The sequence below is a fragment of the Macaca nemestrina genome, chromosome 6, assembly GCF_043159975.1.
Source record: "Macaca nemestrina isolate mMacNem1 chromosome 6, mMacNem.hap1, whole genome shotgun sequence".
NCBI classification, from domain to species: Eukaryota; Metazoa; Chordata; class Mammalia; order Primates; family Cercopithecidae; genus Macaca; species Macaca nemestrina.
Window position 1 is genome coordinate 163,391,418 of NC_092130.1, and position 19,291 is coordinate 163,410,708.

Below are 19,291 nucleotides of genomic sequence, written 5' to 3' on the forward strand. Positions count from 1 at the left end.
GTGTTTCCTATGGAAGAGGGAACAAAGCACAGTGCTAATATACATATATTACTTAGTTTAAAGATAGGAAAGCATGAATCTTTTTATTTTCTCTGTAGCTTGCCTTGTGACATTACCACTCAGAGAGATGTTGATACTTCACTTTTCTAGTGTTTACTGATTTCAAGACAAGGTGATGATATTGAATCTCCTTAGGAGCCACCCTGATACTGGAACTCCATTTTATTGTGGTTATACATTTGTTACTGTTTATCTTATATTCATGGTATTGGATCAATTACACATCGGTATAATTACAAATAATGTTCAAATACACAAAATACTTAATGGTCAAATCCTACACTGAGAGGGAATTTTATTTTTAATTTTTGTGTTCTTATAGAATAATTTGGAAAATAAAGTAACAATTGAATTTTATCTTGTATGAAAATGTATTGTCATCATATGTGTATCTGTTTTAGAGAAGCACAAAACAGAAACAAACATGTTATTTCGGCCATAAACCTAGTTTACAATGGGGCCAATTCCTTGGAGGTGAAGGCGTGGAAAGGAGTGCCCAGATTAGACGGGGTATCTGGGGTCTGTGCTTCTCTCAGTTTTCCATGCGGCTCCTAGAGTGTGTTACCATTCTAACATCATCACATATCACTCCCTGACATGAAACAGTCTTGGTAGGAAAGTAAAAAGAGTCATTTTCAAGAAGAAAACTGTTTTTCAATTTCACTTTTATTTTTACAAGCTGGAAAAGAGGTGCTTGATTCCCCAGGAAAAGCTACGGAAACGTGCTAAATGTTTACAAGGGCAACTACTCCAGTACTCTTAGAAAGCCCAGGACCTTAAGGATAGAGTATTGTAAGGGAGGACTTTGTTGTATCTCCTTAAAATCACATATGAGCAAAAATCCTAAGTTATATCCACTTCAAGATTCCGTGTGAATCCACCATAGTCTCCTAAAAGGGTTTCTTTCTTCTCTCTAAAAACAGTTCCCTGTCCACAGGAGGCTCAAGGTCCATGTACCTTTGTTCTTCCAACTAGGAAGCCCTAGAACAATGCCTGCTCATACATGGACCTCAGGGACCCAAATATGATGATGATGACGCTGACGGTGATTGTTATTTTCTTGAGCCAGGGTCTCCCTCTGCCAGCCAGGTAGGAGAGCAGTGGCTCCATCTCAACTCACTGGGATCTCCACCTCCAGAGCTCAAGAGATCCTCCTACCTCAGCCTCTGGAGTAGCTGAAAGAGCAGGCACCAACCACCACATTTAGCTTTTTTTTTTTTCCCACTTTAATTGTAGAGAGGAAGTTCCATCATGTTGCCCAGGATGGTCTGGAACGCCTGAGTTTAAGTGATCCGCCAACCCCGCTCTCCCAAAATGCTCTCTGTCGCCTATAGTCCCAGCTACTCAGGAGGCTGAGGCAGGAGAATGGCGTGAACCCGGTAGGCGGAGCTTGCAGTGAGCCGAGACCGCGCCATTGCACTCCAGACTGGACAACAGAACTAGACTCCGTCTGAAAAAAAAAAAAAAAAAAGAGGAAATATAGACAATGAGATGTATCTATTTTAAATATGAATAAATAAATCAGTAGTTGAGTGGTTGCAAGGGACCAACGGTGAAGGAAAAGTGCAGAGAGTGGACACAGTGCATTTGTACGGAAGTGAAACTAGTCCATACAATACAATAACGGTGGACACGTGTAATTATGCCTTTGCTCGGATCCATGGAATATACAACAGCCAAGTGAATCCCAAGAAGAGCTATGGTCTTGGAGTCAGAGTGACGTGTCAGTGTAGGCTAAATGATTGTAGCCAAAGTCCCAATCTAGGAGAGAAAGTTGATAATAAGGGGGCCTATGAATATGTTGGGGGAGAGGATATCTGTAACCTCTGATCCTTTTGCCCCATTTTGGCATGAACCTAAAGGTTTTCTATGAAATGAGCTCTATTTTTAAAACAGTAATGTAAACTTATTTTGTGAGTGTTGATTATCCTGGAATTTCCTGTTTGATGCGTGATATATGCATTGCATACATGGGCATTAAATTTCTACTACACATATCAGAGAAGCCTGTTAACCGTGTATTGAAATAGGGGCCTTTTGTTTGTGTGTTGTTTCTTCTGCTTTGCCTTTTCTCATGGAGCCAAAGGTATGAAGGTAGCAGCTGTGGCCTCGGTTCAGCAGCAGCTCAGTAAACTCAGGGTCTTCACTGGGCCTCATGGCATTTCCAAAGTTGGCAAATGGAAACAAAGCTCAGCCCCAGTACCAAGGTAAGAAAAAAAACAGGCGGCCTCAGTGACAGGCCCATAGGACCAGTTGATCAAAAAGCCACAGCTTCGCCTGAAGGCTACCCGCAGATTCCCATGAATGTCACTTTGGGAGAGAAAAATGCCCCCAAGAGCATCCCTGTTAGAGGTTTTCTATCTTTCCCTCCCCGTTTCACCTCATCCTCCGGGAACCTGAGAGACACCTCATGATCGCACCCTTGGTGTTTTGCAGCAGTCACCAATGTCGTGTAACATGTAACTTTACTCATATGTCTTTTTCATTGTAATGACTTCCATGTAAACTTTCAGAATCTCCTTGGAACCCAGAATTTTATCTAACTCGCACCTACCATCCCTCCCATGATGCACACAGCAGAGGTTCCTCCCTCCCTGGGGGTGTGTGCAGAATCCGGGGACTTGATTGGGTTTTCACAGCCCTGGTGAGATTGAGGATCTAGTGAAGCAGGGAGTACAATGGAGGGTAGCTGGGTGGGTTTAATGCAATCATCTGAGCCCCTTATAAGAGGCAGGGCTTTACTGAGACCAGAGATCTCCAGTCAGAAAGAGACTGCCTGCGAGGGAGATTCCTGGCCGCTGCTGTGAAGACCAAAAAAACCCAGGACCCTGTGGGGAGACTAAACAGCCCAGCCTCTGCCCCACAGACCTGAGAGCTGGTAAGTCTGGGGCTGGGTTTGCAGGGACTAAGTGTGTAGGAGGGTCATGCCCATGGATCTCAACTCACAGGCTCTCTGAATCCTGAATCCACAGCACCACTGCCCTCGCTCTCTGACGCCAGCACCGCCTGCAGCAGGCCAGGCTCGGCCCAAAGAGAGGGGAGAGGCTACAGCCCAGGCCATGGCGCGCACCAAGCAGACCGCCCGCAAAGCCACCAACTGGCTGGCCCCCAGGAAGCCCCTGGCCACCAAAGCCCCAGGCAAGAGGTTGCCGCCTACAGGAGGGATCAAGAAGCCTCACCGCTATAGGCCTGGCACCCAGGCGCTGCGCGAAATCAGAAAGTACCAGAAGTCCACGCAGCTGCTCCTGCGCAAGCTGCCTTTCCAGCGCCTGGTGCGCGAGATCGCCCAGGCCATCAGCCCGGACCTGCGCTTCCAGAGCGCGGCCATTGGCGCCCTGCAGGAGGCCAGCGAGGCCTACCTGGTGAGCCTCTTTGAAGATACCAACCTGTGTGCCATCCATGCCAGACGTGTCACAATTATGCCCAGAGACATGCAGCTGGCCCGCCGCATCCGCAGAGAGGGTGCTTAAGAGCCCAAAGGTAGCTAAGCATAGGATTGGGAGTGGAAACAGGCAGAAATCAGGTCTTGGTGGTGTTTCTGTGTGCTTTTGTCAATGTCTAATCTACCTTGAGGGTCATAAGGCACTAGTAGTGTCAAGTGGGAAGTTTCAGTGAGCGAGTTTCAGCACTTCAACTCTACATCAATTTGCAAGAAACCTGTTCATTTTCACTGGACTACGCCTGTGTTTAGACTACTTCAAACCAAATAAATCTCTTCCTGATGGCAACTCGGTGACGTTTGTTTAACTTGATCAGTAGATGAGATCCGCACTTTGACTTTTCCCGTATGCAGCTCTGTGTTTGCAATGTTCCCTGTGTCCTGGGCTGTTCCTACTAGTTTGCTATGAACACACATTCAACTCCACTTCCTAAAATACGAACAGACTCTCTATCCACAAGGCACTTCACATTATGGGAGGCAGTGTGACTGTGTTTGTGGGTAGGAAAGGGAAAGAGGAAGCCTTTAGAAGTCTGATGCTGTCCATCTCTGGCAGTTCAGCGTCCTAGAACGTGGTCACATCCATGGCCATGACTGGAATGACCCAGGTCTCGGTAGGGGAGGTAGTAGCAGAGGCCCTAGAAGTCTATGAGATGTCTAGGAGACACACCCCCACTGCAGCCAAACCGTTTGAGGCAGGCAGACTGTACGATCAAGTTTAAGGAACACTTTTATTTATTTATTATTTTTTTTTTTTTTTTTTTTTTTTTTTGGAGACACAGTCTGGCTCTGTCGTCCAGGCTGGAGTGCAGTGGCAAGATCTTGGCTCACTGCAAGCTCCGCCTCCCGGGTTCATGCCATTCTCCTGCCTCAACCTCCTGAGTAGCTGGGACTACAGGCAAGTGCCACCACTCCCGGCTAATTTTTTTGTGTTTTTAGTAGGGACGGGTTTCACCGTGTTAGCCAGGATGGTCTAGATCTCCTGACCTCGTGATGCACCCGCCTGGGCTCCCAAAGTGCTGGGATTACAGGCGGGAGGCACTGCGCCCGGTCTATTTTTTTTTTCCTTTTTGTTTTGAGATGGAGTCTCCCTCTGTCTCGGTTCACTGCAACCTCCAACTCCCTGGTTCAAGCAATTCTCTTGTCTCAGCCTCCTGAGTAGCTGGGATTACAGGCAAGCGCCACCAGGCACAGCTAATTTTTGTATTTTTAGTAAAGGCACAGTTTCACTATGTTGGCCACAATGGTCTCAATCTCCTGACCTCGTGATCTGCCCACCTCGGCCTCCCAAAGTGCTGGGATTACAGGCGAGAGTCACCACACCCGGCCCGATTTTTCCTTTTTTTTTTTTTTTTTTTTTTTTTGAGATGTAGTCTCGCTCTGTAGCCAGGTTGGAGTGCAGTGGCATGATCTCGGCCCACTGCAACCTCCGACTCCCTGGTTCAAGTCATTCTCCTGCCTCAGCCACCCAAGTAGCTAGGATGACAGGCAAGTACTACCATATACAGCTAATTTGTTGTAGTTTTAGTAGAGACGGGGTTTCACCATGTTGGCCAAGATGGTCTTGATCTCCTGACCTCATGATCTGCCCACCTTGGCCTCCCAAAGTACTGGGATTACAGAGGGCCACATTTTTAACAAGTACCGAAAAATTATGTGATCTTAGACTCAAGGCCAGAAAAGAAATCCTGGGAGGAAAAGTACTGGCTCCATGTTCCCTATGACAGAAGACTTTGTGGGCCAGAGCTTCAGTGTCTCAATCTACCCTGAATTTACCCACAATTTTAATATCTTCTTCAAACCCTTAAATTGGCCACATCTGGATGAAGGAAGCAACCTATGTCATAATCATTTTGGCTAAATATTTGCATCGTTTCTGACATCTGAGTTTTTTTTCTACATCTTCCTATTTGGAAGAATAAACTTGTATGGGCCTTTAGCACCCTCCGGACAGCAAACTGCTTTGAAACAGAAACCCCTTCCAAGAGACGATGGTGATTTCACACTGAAGACAGAAGTTGCTCTGCCTTAGGACTGCTCTTTCTGGGTTTTATTTTCTTATCATGATCAGTTACTAGTTCATATTTTCTGTTGAATTTTTTTAAAGCCGTTATTAATGAGATTATGGCTTTCTCACAAACAATACTTATTTGGTGAAAGTGGATTGAAATTAACAGAACTTAAATTTTTCAATGCTTTTCACGTCCAAGAGTTGAACGTGGCATGGTAGCTGAAGGAGTAGGAGGTAGATTTTGAGAAACATGATTTTTTTCAGTTTAGATCATTTCAAATTTTTTGTTTTTACCCAAACTACAGAAAGTTTTAATGAGTTGTCAATTCAAAGGTCATTACAAAAGAATTTTTGAAGCTAAGTCACAATGTAATTTTTGAATTATGATCTCAAAAAATTTGAATAATTAGATGGCATTGCTGTGACAAAACAAGGTTTTTCAGCTCTTTCATCTTTAAAAACAGAAACCTAATGTCGAATCATCTTGTTTTACCAAACAGTAGTATGCGCCCTTGAATATGTGACTAAGAAAAACTAATTAAAAATTAAAAACAACTTCATCTATCTCATTAATGGGTTCATATAAAAGAAAATATTTCCTTATCAAATAGACTGCTAGATATGCCTAGACTCGGCACTAACTTGAAATTATATGACATGTCTCTCCAATATTCGTGATACTTATTAAACTATTAAAATAATCTGACTCCATTCATTTTGTGAGAGCATGGCACCCTTCTCCGCTATATATGAAAGTTACCCCTCTACTTTGTATCCTTCTTCATAGAAAACATAATTCCATCAAATTATTATTTAAACTTGTTTAATTGGGGTACAACCTTTTGATTGCTTGTACTTTTGAAGACCAAACCCTAGATAGTTTGCACTTGGAAACAGTGCAGCTAGATTATTTAAACTTTATTTGGACACAGGCTAAGTACTTTTAGGGGGCAAAGGCAGGCAGAGCAGATGTTAAGGTTATTCCAGAGTGATCCTAAATTATTGAAAATAACTGTGAAATTGTAGGCCATAGACAGTGGGTCATACCTGTAATCCCAGCACTTTGGTGGCTCTCTTGAGGTCAGCGGGTCAAGAGCAGCTTAGCCAACATGGTGAAACTCCATCTCTACTAAAAATACAAAAATTAGCCAGTGTGATGGCACATGTCTGTAATCCCAGCTATTCTGGAGGCTGAGGCAGGAGAATTGTTTGAACCTGGAAGGCAGAGGATACAGTGAACTAAGATAATGCCACTGTATGCCAGCCTGGGCAACCCAGCAAGACTCCACAAAAAAAAAAGAAAAAGAAAGGAGGGAGGGAAGGAGGGAAGGAAGGAAGGAAGGAAGGAAGGAAGGAAGGAAGGAAGGAAGGAAGGAAGGAAGGAGAGAGAAAGAGAGAGAGAGAGAGAGAGAAGCTGTGAAGTGCAGTCCCTTCATTTGTTAGTCATTTCCTCACTACCTCACGAGTTCCAACCAGAGGCCACATTTTTCTAGGCGGTCTCCAAATGTCCATTATGAGATAGACTTTAATAATGGCAATGAAGCTCCAGGAAAACTTACATTGTTATTAACATGTAATACAACCAGCCATGAAAGCTGTCAAAGATTTTTCCTGGAAAGATATAACTATCTATAGATTTTCTTCTTGACAACTGTGGCTATGTGATATTACACATTGAGAAGATTTAGAATTTGTGGGGACACTGAACCTTCTCAGCTAATGCGGTTTTCCTCTTTGAAAAAGCAACACTGTGTTTCTGCTCCTGAACTGACCTCTGAGACCTCGATGGGATCTTGCTTCTGTCTTCAGCAGTTCAGCTTTACTCAGACTCCACGAAAACCATTGAGTTCTATGCCGGGGCCAGAAAAATGTTCTAACCTTGTGTGTCCAATCACTACCCTCACTGCTACCTGTAGATTTTTGCCCCACCTCAGGTTGCTTGGGCAAGGTTCTCTTTACTTCTAGTGTTCAGAGAGCACTACGCCTGCCACATCGGCCAGAACACAGCTTCTGAGACTCCCAAGTGTGATGGAAAAAAGAACAACCTAAGAGCAGTATAAAGACTGGGTGATATTGAGACCCTTGGATCTTACTTATTTTGGTTGCTCAAGTACTTCAATTTCTGAGACAGCCCTCCCAACTCCATGAATTCTTCCAAGAATCTGTACCCTCCACTTGCCTCCCTTAGACCCAGGAGTCTAACTTGTTATATGCCTTTGCAAGGAAATTGATTAAAAAAAAAAAAAATGAAAGCTATGTAATGTCAAAATATGGTGGTGTGAAACAGAATGTCCCCATTTTTGGTAAAGTTTAAAAGTTTCTGTAACACTGACCCAGTCAAAGACAGCTTCGATGTACCGTAAGTACCATTTGAAGAGCAAAAGCTTAAGTTTCAAAATAAATAAAGCAACAGTTTTGAGGGGGTATATTTGGCTTCAGGAAAAAATAATTGGTGGTACTCTGTTCAATATTAGAACTGAACTGGAAGGGGCTTTTAGACCCTATTTGCTGCTACTCTGTGATTGAGGGGGCACAGGGCAGAGATAAACATGCTGAACTAGCAGGATCAGTATTGGCGAGCTGTGCTGGGAATGTTCACCATGACTTCATAATAAATCCCAGATCTTTATTTTATGATGGAAAAGTCTTCTTTGCCGTAATAAAGGTAAAGGAGAGTATGTATAAGGAGACGTTGGGATAACTTTATAATTCCTGATGAAACTACTTTGTTCCATATAATAAAGGTAATATGGAACACAATAAAGGTAAAGTAGAGTATATACAAGGAGACTATGGGATGACTTTATAACCCCTGATGAACCTACTTTGGTCCATATGTCAATAATTTCTTTCCTATGTTGCTGTACTCAGGTTCGATTTTCTACACAGATGGCATAAAATCAAGAATGCTCTGTGACAGTGTTTTAAATAAAATTTGGGTGCTTATGGAAGCACCGGTAATATGACCATAAGAAGCAAACCTGAAGGCTCAATAAGCTCTCTCTATTTGTGTCTTTTAAAGTGCAGATGATCATTACAAATGGGTGTTCACAGACAGGTGGTTTTCGTACTCTGTTCCTCTCTCTCTAGTCTTATAAAATTCTCCTATGCTATGTTAATTGCCAGTAATGTAGATGACCACTTGCCGACATAAAGCAAAGTAGGGAGGAATATGTATGAGAAGAGTCAAATAAGAGAAAATAACGCTTTGTGATTTTGTTTTTATTTCCTCAGTTTGGAAACAGTCCAATGATGAGTCAAAACAATCCATACAAGAATTTAAACGACATACAAGGACAACAATTGCAGGGCTCCTGCTCAGGCACAGCCTTCAGGGCAGAATAACACAAGAGAAAAGTCTCCGCAGGCTGCATTGATTGAAACCAGACCTAATCGTCAAAGTTAAGACACAGCAACTCCAGGCTTCAGCATAAAACCATACAAGTCCCCTTGAAGACGTGTCCCCCTCTGAAAGCATCTCCCTGCCCACAAACAACTGAAGGCCCGTGCACCCATCTTCTTCCAACTAGGCAGACACAGAAAGATGCCTCTGTATGCCCTAGGAAGCAGAAATATTTAGTCAAAGTGATTATGAAACAAGTCACTGTCCTCATCTGGGGAAGACAAATATCAGTTTGAGAAAGATGTTCAAGTCCTAGGTAAACCCAGGGTAGACTGAGATGCAGAAGCTCCAGCAAACACGGTCCCGTCACGGGAAGATGGATGCAGTACTTCTCCCTTCACGAACAGACCTGTGCCTCTGGCCGTGGGCCTAAAAGAACATGGTTTTTCCGTCGTTGCTGTTAGGGAAGAGGCCCTTGCGCTTTAACCTGCGAACAGCCTCCCTTAAATGCTTGGGCTGAAGCGGGGGCGTTTCTCCCCACATCTCACACACGTCCAGGGCCTCTTCCACCACCTCTCCAACCAAGACCTTGGCTATTCCAGCCATGGCAATGGCCGTGTTCTCAGACACCGAGCTGCCACTGATAGACCGCATCAGATGTGCAACGCGTGCTTTTGGGAAAGCTGACCCGCGACACACTTCATAGCGGGCCAGCTGCTCCTCAGACATGGCGGACAGCAGGGTGCTCATCCTCTGAGCCTCCTCTGCATCCACGGTGGGCTTCCTCTCCTTCTTTCCTTTGGTGTCTGTTTTCAGTCTTTTGGCTGCAGGAGGAGCTGAGGCTGAGGCTTCATTGTCACCTTCCGTGAGGTCCATGACATCCTGACTCCTGAGCTCACCTTCCTGATCCCTGGGTTCTTCCAAGTTCCCATCTAGGTCCTCAGGGATCCCAACCTTGTTACTGCCCTTCAGACCTCGGAGCAGGGCGAACATCTCAGCAGACACACCTGCTTGCCTGCCCGTCTCCATGGGTGGGATTCAGGTCTGCTCTCTGACAGCGCTGTAGAGGCGGAAGTTCCGGCTGGGGTGGTTTGATTATGGATCTGCAATGAGAACCATTCACAGATTTCAGCTGCTGGGTTTCTGCTGAGCCCCAGTGTAGCCACAACTGGACACAGCTCCCTGCCTCCCGCTCCCACACACAAACACACACACTGGTTTTCTCACTTCCGCAATGTGAAGAAACTTGTGGATGGAGAGTATATCAGTTTTAGATCAATGCATAATAAATTCGCGTCAATTTTGAGTCTTTAAGAGAAACCCCAATTCACAGGTCAGAAGTTCTACTGAGCCAAGTGACTGCCTCCTGCTCAGAGTCACACGAGGGATTTCCAGTAAGGGTCTGACTGTGCGGTCGTGGACTTCACCTGAGAAGGGTCTGGCTTCGATCTGATTCGAGTTGGTGGCAGAATTCAGGCCCACTTGTTTGTTCTGCCTGCTGCTGGGAGGATGCTCTCAGCAACTACAGGTGTTGACCGGGTCTGCGCTGTGGGGCTCCCTGGGTCTGCACAACCAGTGCTGAGAAATCTCCCTCAGGGAATGGAATCTCAGGGAGGTTCAGTCCCTTATAAAGAGTTCAGATGATTGAATTAGACCCAGCCCTTAACAGCTATTGGTTCAGGGTATCCTTAATCTAATCAGGGACTTGGGCGGCTCCTCAATTCGTGGCTCTGCCCACACTCAAGGGAGGGGCAGATGTAGGGCGAGTCTCTGAGGGGTGGGAAATGCAGGGGGCATTTCAGAATTCTGTCTTCCTCACAGAATCGCAAAGTTCACATCTCACAACGATAACAGCAAAAAAAATTTAGAGTAAAAATGAGACATTTTATGAAGTGGCACATTAGAACACTTAAATGTCTGAGAAAAAATGTCTAACTCATGGGGAAACGAGTGATTTATGAGATACTCTGAAAAGAAACTGCGCTGGGTGAGGGGAATAGGAAAATATTATTTCAATTTTATTTTATTTATTTATGTATTTAGTTACTTATTTATCTTTGAGACAGGGTCTCGCTCTGCACCCCAGGATGGATTGCAGTGGCCTGATCCCAACTCACTGCAACCTCCACCTCCTGGCCTCAAGCGATTCTCCTGCCTCAGCCTCCAGAGTAGCTAGGAATCAATGTGCGCACCACCGCGCCGGGTTAATTTTTGTATTTTTTAAAGTAGTGAGAAGGTTTCACCACGTTCGCCAGGATGGTCTTGAACTGCTGACTTCAAGTGACCTGTCCCCCTTGGATTCCCAAAGTGAAGGGGAATGTTCACAAAGTGTGCTGCGAATGAACACAATGATTTGATAATAAATCTCAGATATTTATTTTAAGATGGAAAAGTCTTCTTTGCCATAATAAAGGTAAAGAAGAGTATGTATAAACAGACATTGGGATAACTTTGTAACTCCTGATGAATCTACTTTGTTCCATATAATAAAGGTATTATGGAACAGAATAAAGGTAAAGTAGAGTATACACGAGGAGACTGTGGGATGACTTTATACCTTCTGATGAACCTACTTTGTTCCATGTGTCAATAATTTCTTTTCTACGTTGCGGTACTCAGGTTCGATTTTCTGGGCAGATGGCCTCTAGAAAGCATAAAATCGAGAATGCTCTGTGACAGTATTTTCAGCTAAATTTGGGTGCCTATAGAAGCACTGATAATGTGACCACATGAAGCAAACCTGAAGGCTCAATAAGCTCTCTATACGTGTCTTTTAAAGTGCAGATGATCATTACAAATGGGTGTTCACAGACAGGTGGTTTTCGTACTCTGTTCCTCGCTCTCTAGTCTTATAAAATTCTCCTATGCTATGTTAATTGCCAGTAATGTAGATGACCACTTGCCGACATAAAGCAAAGGAGGGAGGAATATGTATGAGAAGAGTCAAATAAGAGAAAATAACGCTTTGTGATTTTGTTTTTATTTCCTCAGTTTGGAAACAGTTCAATGATGAGTCAAAACAATCCATACAAGAATTTAAACAACATACAAGGACAACAATTGCAGGGCTCCTGCTCAGGAACAGCCTCCAGGCAGAATAACACAAGAGAAAAGTCTCCACAGGCTGCATTGATTGAAACCAGACCTAATCGTCAAAGTTAAGACACAGCAACTCCAGGCTTCAGCATAAAACCATGCAAGTCCCCTGGAAAACGTGTCCCCCTCTGAAAGCATCTCCCTGCCCACAAACAACTGAAGGCCCGCACACCCATCTTCTTCCAACTACGCAGACAGGGAAAGATGCCTCTGTATGCCCTAGGAAGCAGAAATATTTAGTCAAAGTGATTATGAAACAAGTCACTGTCCTCATCTGGGGAAGACAAATGTCAGTTTGAGAAAGATGTTAATGTTCTACGTAAACCCAGGGTAGACTGAGATGCAGAAGCTCCAGCAAACACGGTCCCGTCACGGGAAGATGGATGCAGTACTTCTCCCTTCACGAACAGACCTGTCCCTCTGGCCGTGGGCCTAAAAGAACATGGTTTTTCCGTCGTTGCTGTTGGGGAAGAGGCCCTTGCGCTTTAACCTGCGAACAGCCTCCCTTAAATGCTTGGGCTGAAGCGGGGGCGTTTCTCCCCACATCTCACACACGTCCAGGGCCTCTTCCACCACCTCTCCAACCAAGACCTTGGCTATTCCAGCCATGGCAATGGCCGTGTTCTCAGACACCGAGCTGCCACTGATAGACCGCATCAGATGTGCAACGCGTGCTTTTGGGAAAGCTGACCCGCGACACACTTCATAGCGGGCCAGCTGCTCCTCAGACATGGCGGACAGCAGGGTGCTCATCCTCTGAGCCTCCTCTGCATCCACGGTGGGCTTCCTCTCCTTCTTTCCTTTGGTGTCTGTTTTCAGTCTTTTGGCTGCAGGAGGAGCTGAGGCTGAGGCTTCATTGTCACCTTCCGTGAGGTCCATGACATCCTGACTCCTGAGCTTACCTTCCTGATCCCTGGGTTCTTCCAAGTTCCCATCTAGGTCCTCAGGGATCCCAACCTTGTTACTGCCCTTCAGACCTCGGAGCAGGGCGAACATCTCAGCAGACACACCTGCTTGCCTGCCCGTCTCCATGGGTGGGATTCAGGTCTGCTCTCTGACAGTGCTGTAGAGGCGGAAGTTCTGGCTGGGGTGATTTGATTATGGATCTGCAATGAGAACCATTCAAAGATTTCAGCTGCTGGGTTCCTGCTGAGCCCCAGTGTAGCCACAACTGGACACAACTCCTTGCCTCCCGCTCCCACACACAAACACACACACTGGTTTTCTCACTTCCGCAATGTGAAGAAACTTGTGGATGGAGAGTATACCAGTTTCAGATCAATGGATAATAAATTCTCATAAAGTTTGAGTCTTTAAAACAAACCCCAACTCACAGGTCAGAAGTTCTACTGAGCCAAGTGAGTGCCTGCTGCTCAGAGGCACACGAGGGATTTCCAGGAAGGGTCTGACTGTGCGGTCGTTGCCTTCACCTGAGAAGGGTCTGGCTTCGATCTGATTCGAGTTGGTGGCAGAATTCAGGCCCACTTGTTTGTTCTGCCTGCTGCTGGGAGGATGCTCTCGGCTCCTACAGGTGTTGACCGGGTCTGCGCTGTGGGGCTCCCTGGGTCTGCACAGCCAGTGCTGAGGAATCTCCCTCAGAGAATGGAATCTCAGGGAGGTTCAGTCCCTTATAAAGAGTTCAGATGATTGAATTAGACCCAGCCCTTAATAGCTATTGGTTCAGGGTATCCTTAATCTAATCAGGGATTTGGGCGGCTCCTCAATTCATGGCTCCGCCCACACTCAAGGGAGGGGCAGATGGAGGGCGAGTCTCTGAGGGGCGGGTAATGCAGGGGGCTTTTCACAATTCTGTCTTCCTCACAGAATCGCAAAGTTCACATCTCACAACAACAGAAAAACATTTACAGTAAAAATGAGACATTTTATGAAGTTGCACATTAAAGAACTGAAGTGTCTGAGAAAAAAATGTCTAACTCATAGGGAAACAAGTGGTTTATCAGATACTCTGAAAAGAAACTGGGCTGGGTGAGGGGAATATGAAAATGTTATTTCAATTTTATTTATTTATTTATTCATTTATTTATTTACTTATTATCTTTGAGGCAGAGTCTCGCTCTGTGCCCCAGGATGAATTGCAGTGGCCTGATCTCAGCTCACTGCAACCTCCACCTCCTGGCCTCAAGCGATTCTCCTGCCTCAGCCTCCGGAGTAGCTAGGAATCAATGTGCACACCACCGTGCCAGGTTAATTTTTGTATTTTTAAAAGTAGAGACAAGGTTTCACCATTTTGGCCAGGCTGGTCTTGAACTGCTGACTTCGTGTGATCTGCCCCCCTTGGATTCCCAAAGTGAAGGGATTACAAGCATGAGCCACTGCGCCCCGACTGCAATTTATATATTACATGTATATGTATACATAGGTCACAGAGAAGCAACAAAGACACAGAAAATTATGTCATGCACAAAGATATGAATCACATTTAGGGAAAATTATGTTGTGAAATGGCATAAAAAGTACTTCAGAAGGTAAAGCAAACACTCAAATATCTGACTTTTGAAGAGCTTTTGTTTATGCAATAATAGTTGGTAGAAGATATGAAATTACTGGCCAGGCACAGTGGCTCATGCCTATAATCTCAGGATTTTGGGAGGCCGAGGTGGGTGGATCTCCTGAGGTCAGGAGTTCGAGACCAGCCTGGACAACATGGTGAAACCCCTCCTTTCCAGTAACACATATTTACACTGGAACCTTTGTAAGTCACACACGGCCTTTGCTTTTCAATATTTACTAGTACCGAAGGCATGATTGGTAGGTTATAAGCAGAAACAAATGGCAACTCAAATAGGGAGAACCATCCAAAACTTGAAAATTAATCCCTGAAATAAAACAAACACAGATACATAAACTTCTCATAAAAATTGATTACCATATATAGATATCTCTCACTATATTCTAAAAAGGCACTGAATTTATCTAAACTTTATATACTCCTCATTTTTCTCTTAAGTTCTAGTGGGTCTTTATCTACAGAGGTAGACACTCTAGAGAGAGGTCTGAATTAATGACTTCTTAAATGAATAGAGAAGAAGAAGGCCATATACCTCCAAAATATGCAAGATAATCAAGGCCTAAAGAACAAAATTAGATGTTGATTTATGTTTAGTTTTATCTAAGGACAAAGAATTAAATTAACTAATTTTATATACAAAATGACTATATTCCATAAATAAAGCTTGTAAATAACAAGATATATGTGTCGGGCTATTCAAAAATGTTTTACTGGCCGGGCATGGTGGCTCATGCCTGTAATCCCAGCACTTTGGGAGGTTGAGGCAGGCAGATGACTTGAGCCCAGGAGTTCAAGATGAGCCCGGACAACAGAGCGACACCTCTTCTCTACAAAAAATACATAAATTAGCCAGGGGTGGTGTACGTGACAGTGGTGTCAGCTACTTGGGAGGCTGAGGTGGGAGGATCCCTTGAGCCCAGGAGGCAGAGGTTGCAGTGAGCAGAGATCTTACTACTACACTCCAGCCTAGGTCATACAGCAACAACCTATCTCATTTTATGGTACCTAAAACAATTTGGTACTGCTAAAGCTATTCAAATAATGAAATGTTTTCAATATTTACTTCGCTAAGCTGTGACCTCAGTTCAGCAGTTCAGTGAGGTCGGGGCTGACTTCTCAGGACCTCATGGTGTTTTCATCCTGGGCAACAACAGGATAGCTCAGTTCAGGCATCAAATCCACGTTCAAAGTGGAAAAGAAGACAAGGGGGGGGGGGCATCAGTGACACTCACATGTCACTGTTTTCTTAGAAAAGCTTTGCCTTCCCCAGGAGGCTACCAGCAGATTTGCGGGAGCATCACTTTTGAAGAGAAAAATGCCCCAGGAGAATCCCTCACAGTGGAGTGGCCATTTCAGGTTTCTACATTCCCCTTCCCTGTTCAGTTCATCCTTGTGGGACCCGATGAAGACCTCATGATCTCAAGCCTTGGTGTTTTTCTGCAGACATGTAAGTTGTGTAACGTGCAACTTTATCTTTTGTTTTCGTTTTTGTTTTTGAGACAGAGTCTCACTTTGTCACCAGGCTGGAGTACAGTGGTGTTATCTCGGCTCACTGCAACTTCCGCACCCCAGGTTCAAGTGATTCTCCTGCCTCAGCCTCCCAAGTAGCTGTGCTTACAGGCGCACGCCACCACGCCTGGCTAATGTTTTATATTTTTAATAGAGACAGGGTTTCACCGTGTTAGCCAGGATGGTTTCAATCTCTTCACCTCATGAACTGCCCGCCTCGGCCTCCCAAAGTGCTGGGATTAGAGGTGTGAGCCCCCACGCCTGGCCTAACATGCAACTTTAAGGAACTATTTCCTTGATGTAAATAAAATGTAAACTTTCAGAATCCATTTGGCACCCAAAACCTTAATTTACCATCCCTCCCACAATGCACAATCCAGAGGTGTTTCCCTCTAGTGGGGGAGGAAGAACCCAGGGGCTTAATGAGCTTTCACAGCCCTGATTAGGTTAAGCATCTGCTGAAGCACAGAATGCGGTGGAAGGTAGCTGGGTGGGTCTAATCCAATCATCCAAGCCTCCTATAAATGACTGAATTTGGCTGAGATCACAGAGATCTCCGGCCAGAGCAAGACTGCCCGGGAGAAACATTCTCCACTGTTGTGTGCAGACCTAGGAATCCCAAGGTCAGTCAAAGAGACTGAATACAGGGACCTCGGACCCACTGACCAGTGAGCTGGTAAGTCTGGGACTGGGTGGGAAGGGGCTAAGTGTATGGGAGCATCTTCTGCATAGATCCTAACACAGAGCCTCTCTGAATCCTGCCCCATATCCCCAATACCATTGCTGTCGGCTACCAGCGCTGCCTCCAGTTCATCAGGCTCAGCCCAAGGACAAGGGAGAGGCCACAGTCCTACACCATGGCTCACAGCAAGCAGACCGACTGCAAAGCCTCCGCCTGGCAGGCCCCCAGGAAGCCCCTGGCCACCAAAGCTGCCGGCAAGAGGGTCCTGGCTACCCGAGGGATCAAGAAGCCTCACCGCCACAGGCTTGGCACCCTGGCCCTGTGCAAAATCAGAAAGTATCAGAAGTCCACGCAGCTGCTTCTGCGCAAGCTGCCCTTCCACCGCCTGGTGCGCGAGATCGCCATCCAGCCAGATCTGAGCTTCCAGAGTACGGCCATTGGCGATTTCAGGGGAACAGCGAGGCCTACCTGGTTTAAACACACCAACCCATGTGTTAATCATGCCAGGCGCGACACAGTTACGCCCAGAGACATACAGCTGGCTCGCCGCCTTCTCGGAGAGTGTGCCGAAGAGCCCACGCTCCTGGGAAACGCTGCACTGTGGACGGCTTCGCTTCCCTTGGTTGTGTTTTTCTTCCTCTCTGTGTTAATCATAGTTCTGATATTAGTGGTTCTCTTCACTTTTGGTTTTATGTCCCTCACTGGGTCCAAAAGTAGCCCTGCATATGATTAGGAGTAACAACAGAGGCAGATATAACCGGTACGACTGTGTTTCTGTTTTCTTTTCTCTGTAAACTTTCCATCTACACTGAGGGTCTAATGCATTCATGTCAACGGGGAATTTCTCACTGAACGCCTTTCAACAGTTCAAATCAGGAACAATTGTGAAAAAATGTGTTCACTAATATTCTTGAAAACCAAATAAAGTTCTTATTGGTGGCAAATAGAAAATGTCTCCTGCATTGGATCAAACAGCGCATGAGATCCACACTTTGACTTTTCCTATACGCAGCTCCGTGTTCTCAATGTTCCCTGTCTCCTGGGCTGTTCCTGAATGTATCTTTGCTGTGAACATGCATTACATCCTACTTTCTAAAATGTGAATAGAATCTCTATACACAAGTCATTTCACATTACGGGAGGCAAAAACCAGTGTGGGTCTGTTTGTGGGTGGGAAAGGGAGAGAGGCACCCATCAGAAGTCCGATGCAGTCCATCACCAGCAGCTCAGTGTCCTAGAACGTGGTCCCAGCCGTGGCCAGGGCTGGAATGATACAGGTCTTGGTTGGGGGAGTGGTAGACGAGGTCCTGGGCGTGTTTGAGATGCGGGGAGACGTGCCCCACTGCAGCCCAAGCATTGGAGGGAAACCTTTCTCACGGGACAGCCCTGTGGCCATTTCCCAAACACCTACTACGAAACAAAGTCATCTTCCTCTGGGCCCCAGTCCAGAAAGAAAGGCCTGATCTACAGGCACCTTCCACCACACCTGGCTAATTTTTTGTATTTTTAGTAGGGACGGGGTTTCACCCTGTTGGCCAGGATGGTCTCGATCTCCTGACCTTGCGATCCGCCCACCTCGGCCTCCCAAAGTGTTGGAATTGCAGGCGTGAGCCACCGCACCCGGCCAAATTTTGTTCCTTATGCCTCGATGAGCTTGCATATTTTGGGGGTATATGGCCTTCTTCTCTTTTCATTTAAGAAGTCATTAATTCAGTCCTCTCTCTAGAGTGTCTACCTCTCTAGATAAAGACCCACTAGGGTTTAAGAGAAAAATGAGGAGTATATAAAGCTTAGACAAATTCCGTGTCTTTTGAGAGTATAGTGAGAGATAACTGTTTGTGGTAATTAATTTTTATGAGAAGTTTACGTATCTGTGTTTGTTTTATTTCAGGGGTTAATTTTCAAGTTTTGGATGGTTCTTCCTGTTTGAGTTGCCATTTGATTCTGCTTATAACCTACCCATCATGCCTTCAGTACTAGTAAATATTGAAAAGCAAAGGCCCTGTGTGACTTACAAAGGTTCTGATGTAAACATATGTTGCTAGAAAAGAGGGATTTCACCATGTTGTCCAGGCTGGTCTCGAATTCCTGACCTCAGGAGATCCACCCACCTCGACCTCCCAAAATGCTGAGATTACAGGTACGAGCCACAGTGCCTGGCCAGTAATTTCATATCTTCTGCCAACTATTTTGGAATAAACAAAAGCTATATAAAAGTCAGATATTTGAGTGTCTGCTTTATCTTCTGAAGTACTTTTTATGCCATTTCACAACATAATTTTCCCTAAATATGATTTATATCTTTGTGCATGACATAATTTTCTGTGTCTTTGGTGCTTCTCTGTGACCTTTGTATGCATATATATCTGCAATATATAAATTGAAGTCTGGGCGCAGACTCATGCCTGTAATCCCTTCACTTGGGAAGCCAAGGGGAGGCAGATGACTTGAAGTCAGCAGTTCAAGATCAGCCTGGCCAAAATGGCAAAACCCCATCTCTACTTAAAAAATACAAAAATTAGCCCTGCGTGGTGGTGCACACATTTAGTCCCAGCTACTCTGGAGGCTGAGGCAGGAGAATCGCTTGAGCCCAGGAGGCGGAGGTTGCAGTGAGTTGAGAT

At 45.2% G+C, this 19,291-nt stretch overlaps 3 protein-coding genes and 1 pseudogene across 3 annotated transcripts; 2 read left to right on the top strand and 2 right to left on the bottom strand.

The window, feature by feature from the left end:
* Positions 1 to 3,119: 3,119 nt before the first annotated feature.
* LOC139363638 (histone H3.Y-like) lies at positions 3,120 to 3,530 on the top strand. Its single transcript, XM_071097907.1, has one exon. It carries the CDS (start codon positions 3,120 to 3,122, stop codon positions 3,528 to 3,530), a length of 411 nt encoding a protein of 136 aa, XP_070954008.1.
* A 5,752-nt stretch (positions 3,531 to 9,282) lies between these two features.
* LOC139363975 (TATA-box binding protein associated factor 11 like protein 2-like) lies at positions 9,283 to 10,248 on the bottom strand. Its single transcript, XM_071099218.1, has 2 exons — positions 10,185 to 10,248; positions 9,283 to 9,956 (listed from the first exon to the last, which is right to left on the bottom strand). The coding sequence occupies exon 2, from the start codon at positions 9,880 to 9,882 to the stop codon at positions 9,283 to 9,285; it is 600 nt and encodes a 199-aa protein (XP_070955319.1). The 5' UTR covers positions 9,883 to 9,956; positions 10,185 to 10,248.
* A 2,133-nt stretch (positions 10,249 to 12,381) lies between these two features.
* On the bottom strand, positions 12,382 to 12,981 carry LOC139363976 (TATA-box binding protein associated factor 11 like protein 2-like). The gene has a single exon (XM_071099219.1). It carries the CDS (start codon positions 12,979 to 12,981, stop codon positions 12,382 to 12,384), a length of 600 nt encoding a protein of 199 aa, XP_070955320.1.
* A 3,863-nt stretch (positions 12,982 to 16,844) lies between these two features.
* On the top strand, positions 16,845 to 17,403 carry LOC139363639 (histone H3.3-like; annotated as a pseudogene).
* Positions 17,404 to 19,291: the final 1,888 nt, after the last annotated feature.

What these genes read in the sequence shown, in the direction of transcription:
- LOC139363638 (XM_071097907.1), top strand. Translation starts at nt 3,120, where the DNA reads ATGGCGCGCACCAAGCAGACCGCCCGCAAAGCCACCAACTGGCTGGCC.
- LOC139363975 (XM_071099218.1), bottom strand. Translation starts at nt 9,882, where the DNA reads ATGGAGACGGGCAGGCAAGCAGGTGTGTCTGCTGAGATGTTCGCCCTG.
- LOC139363976 (XM_071099219.1), bottom strand. Translation starts at nt 12,981, where the DNA reads ATGGAGACGGGCAGGCAAGCAGGTGTGTCTGCTGAGATGTTCGCCCTG.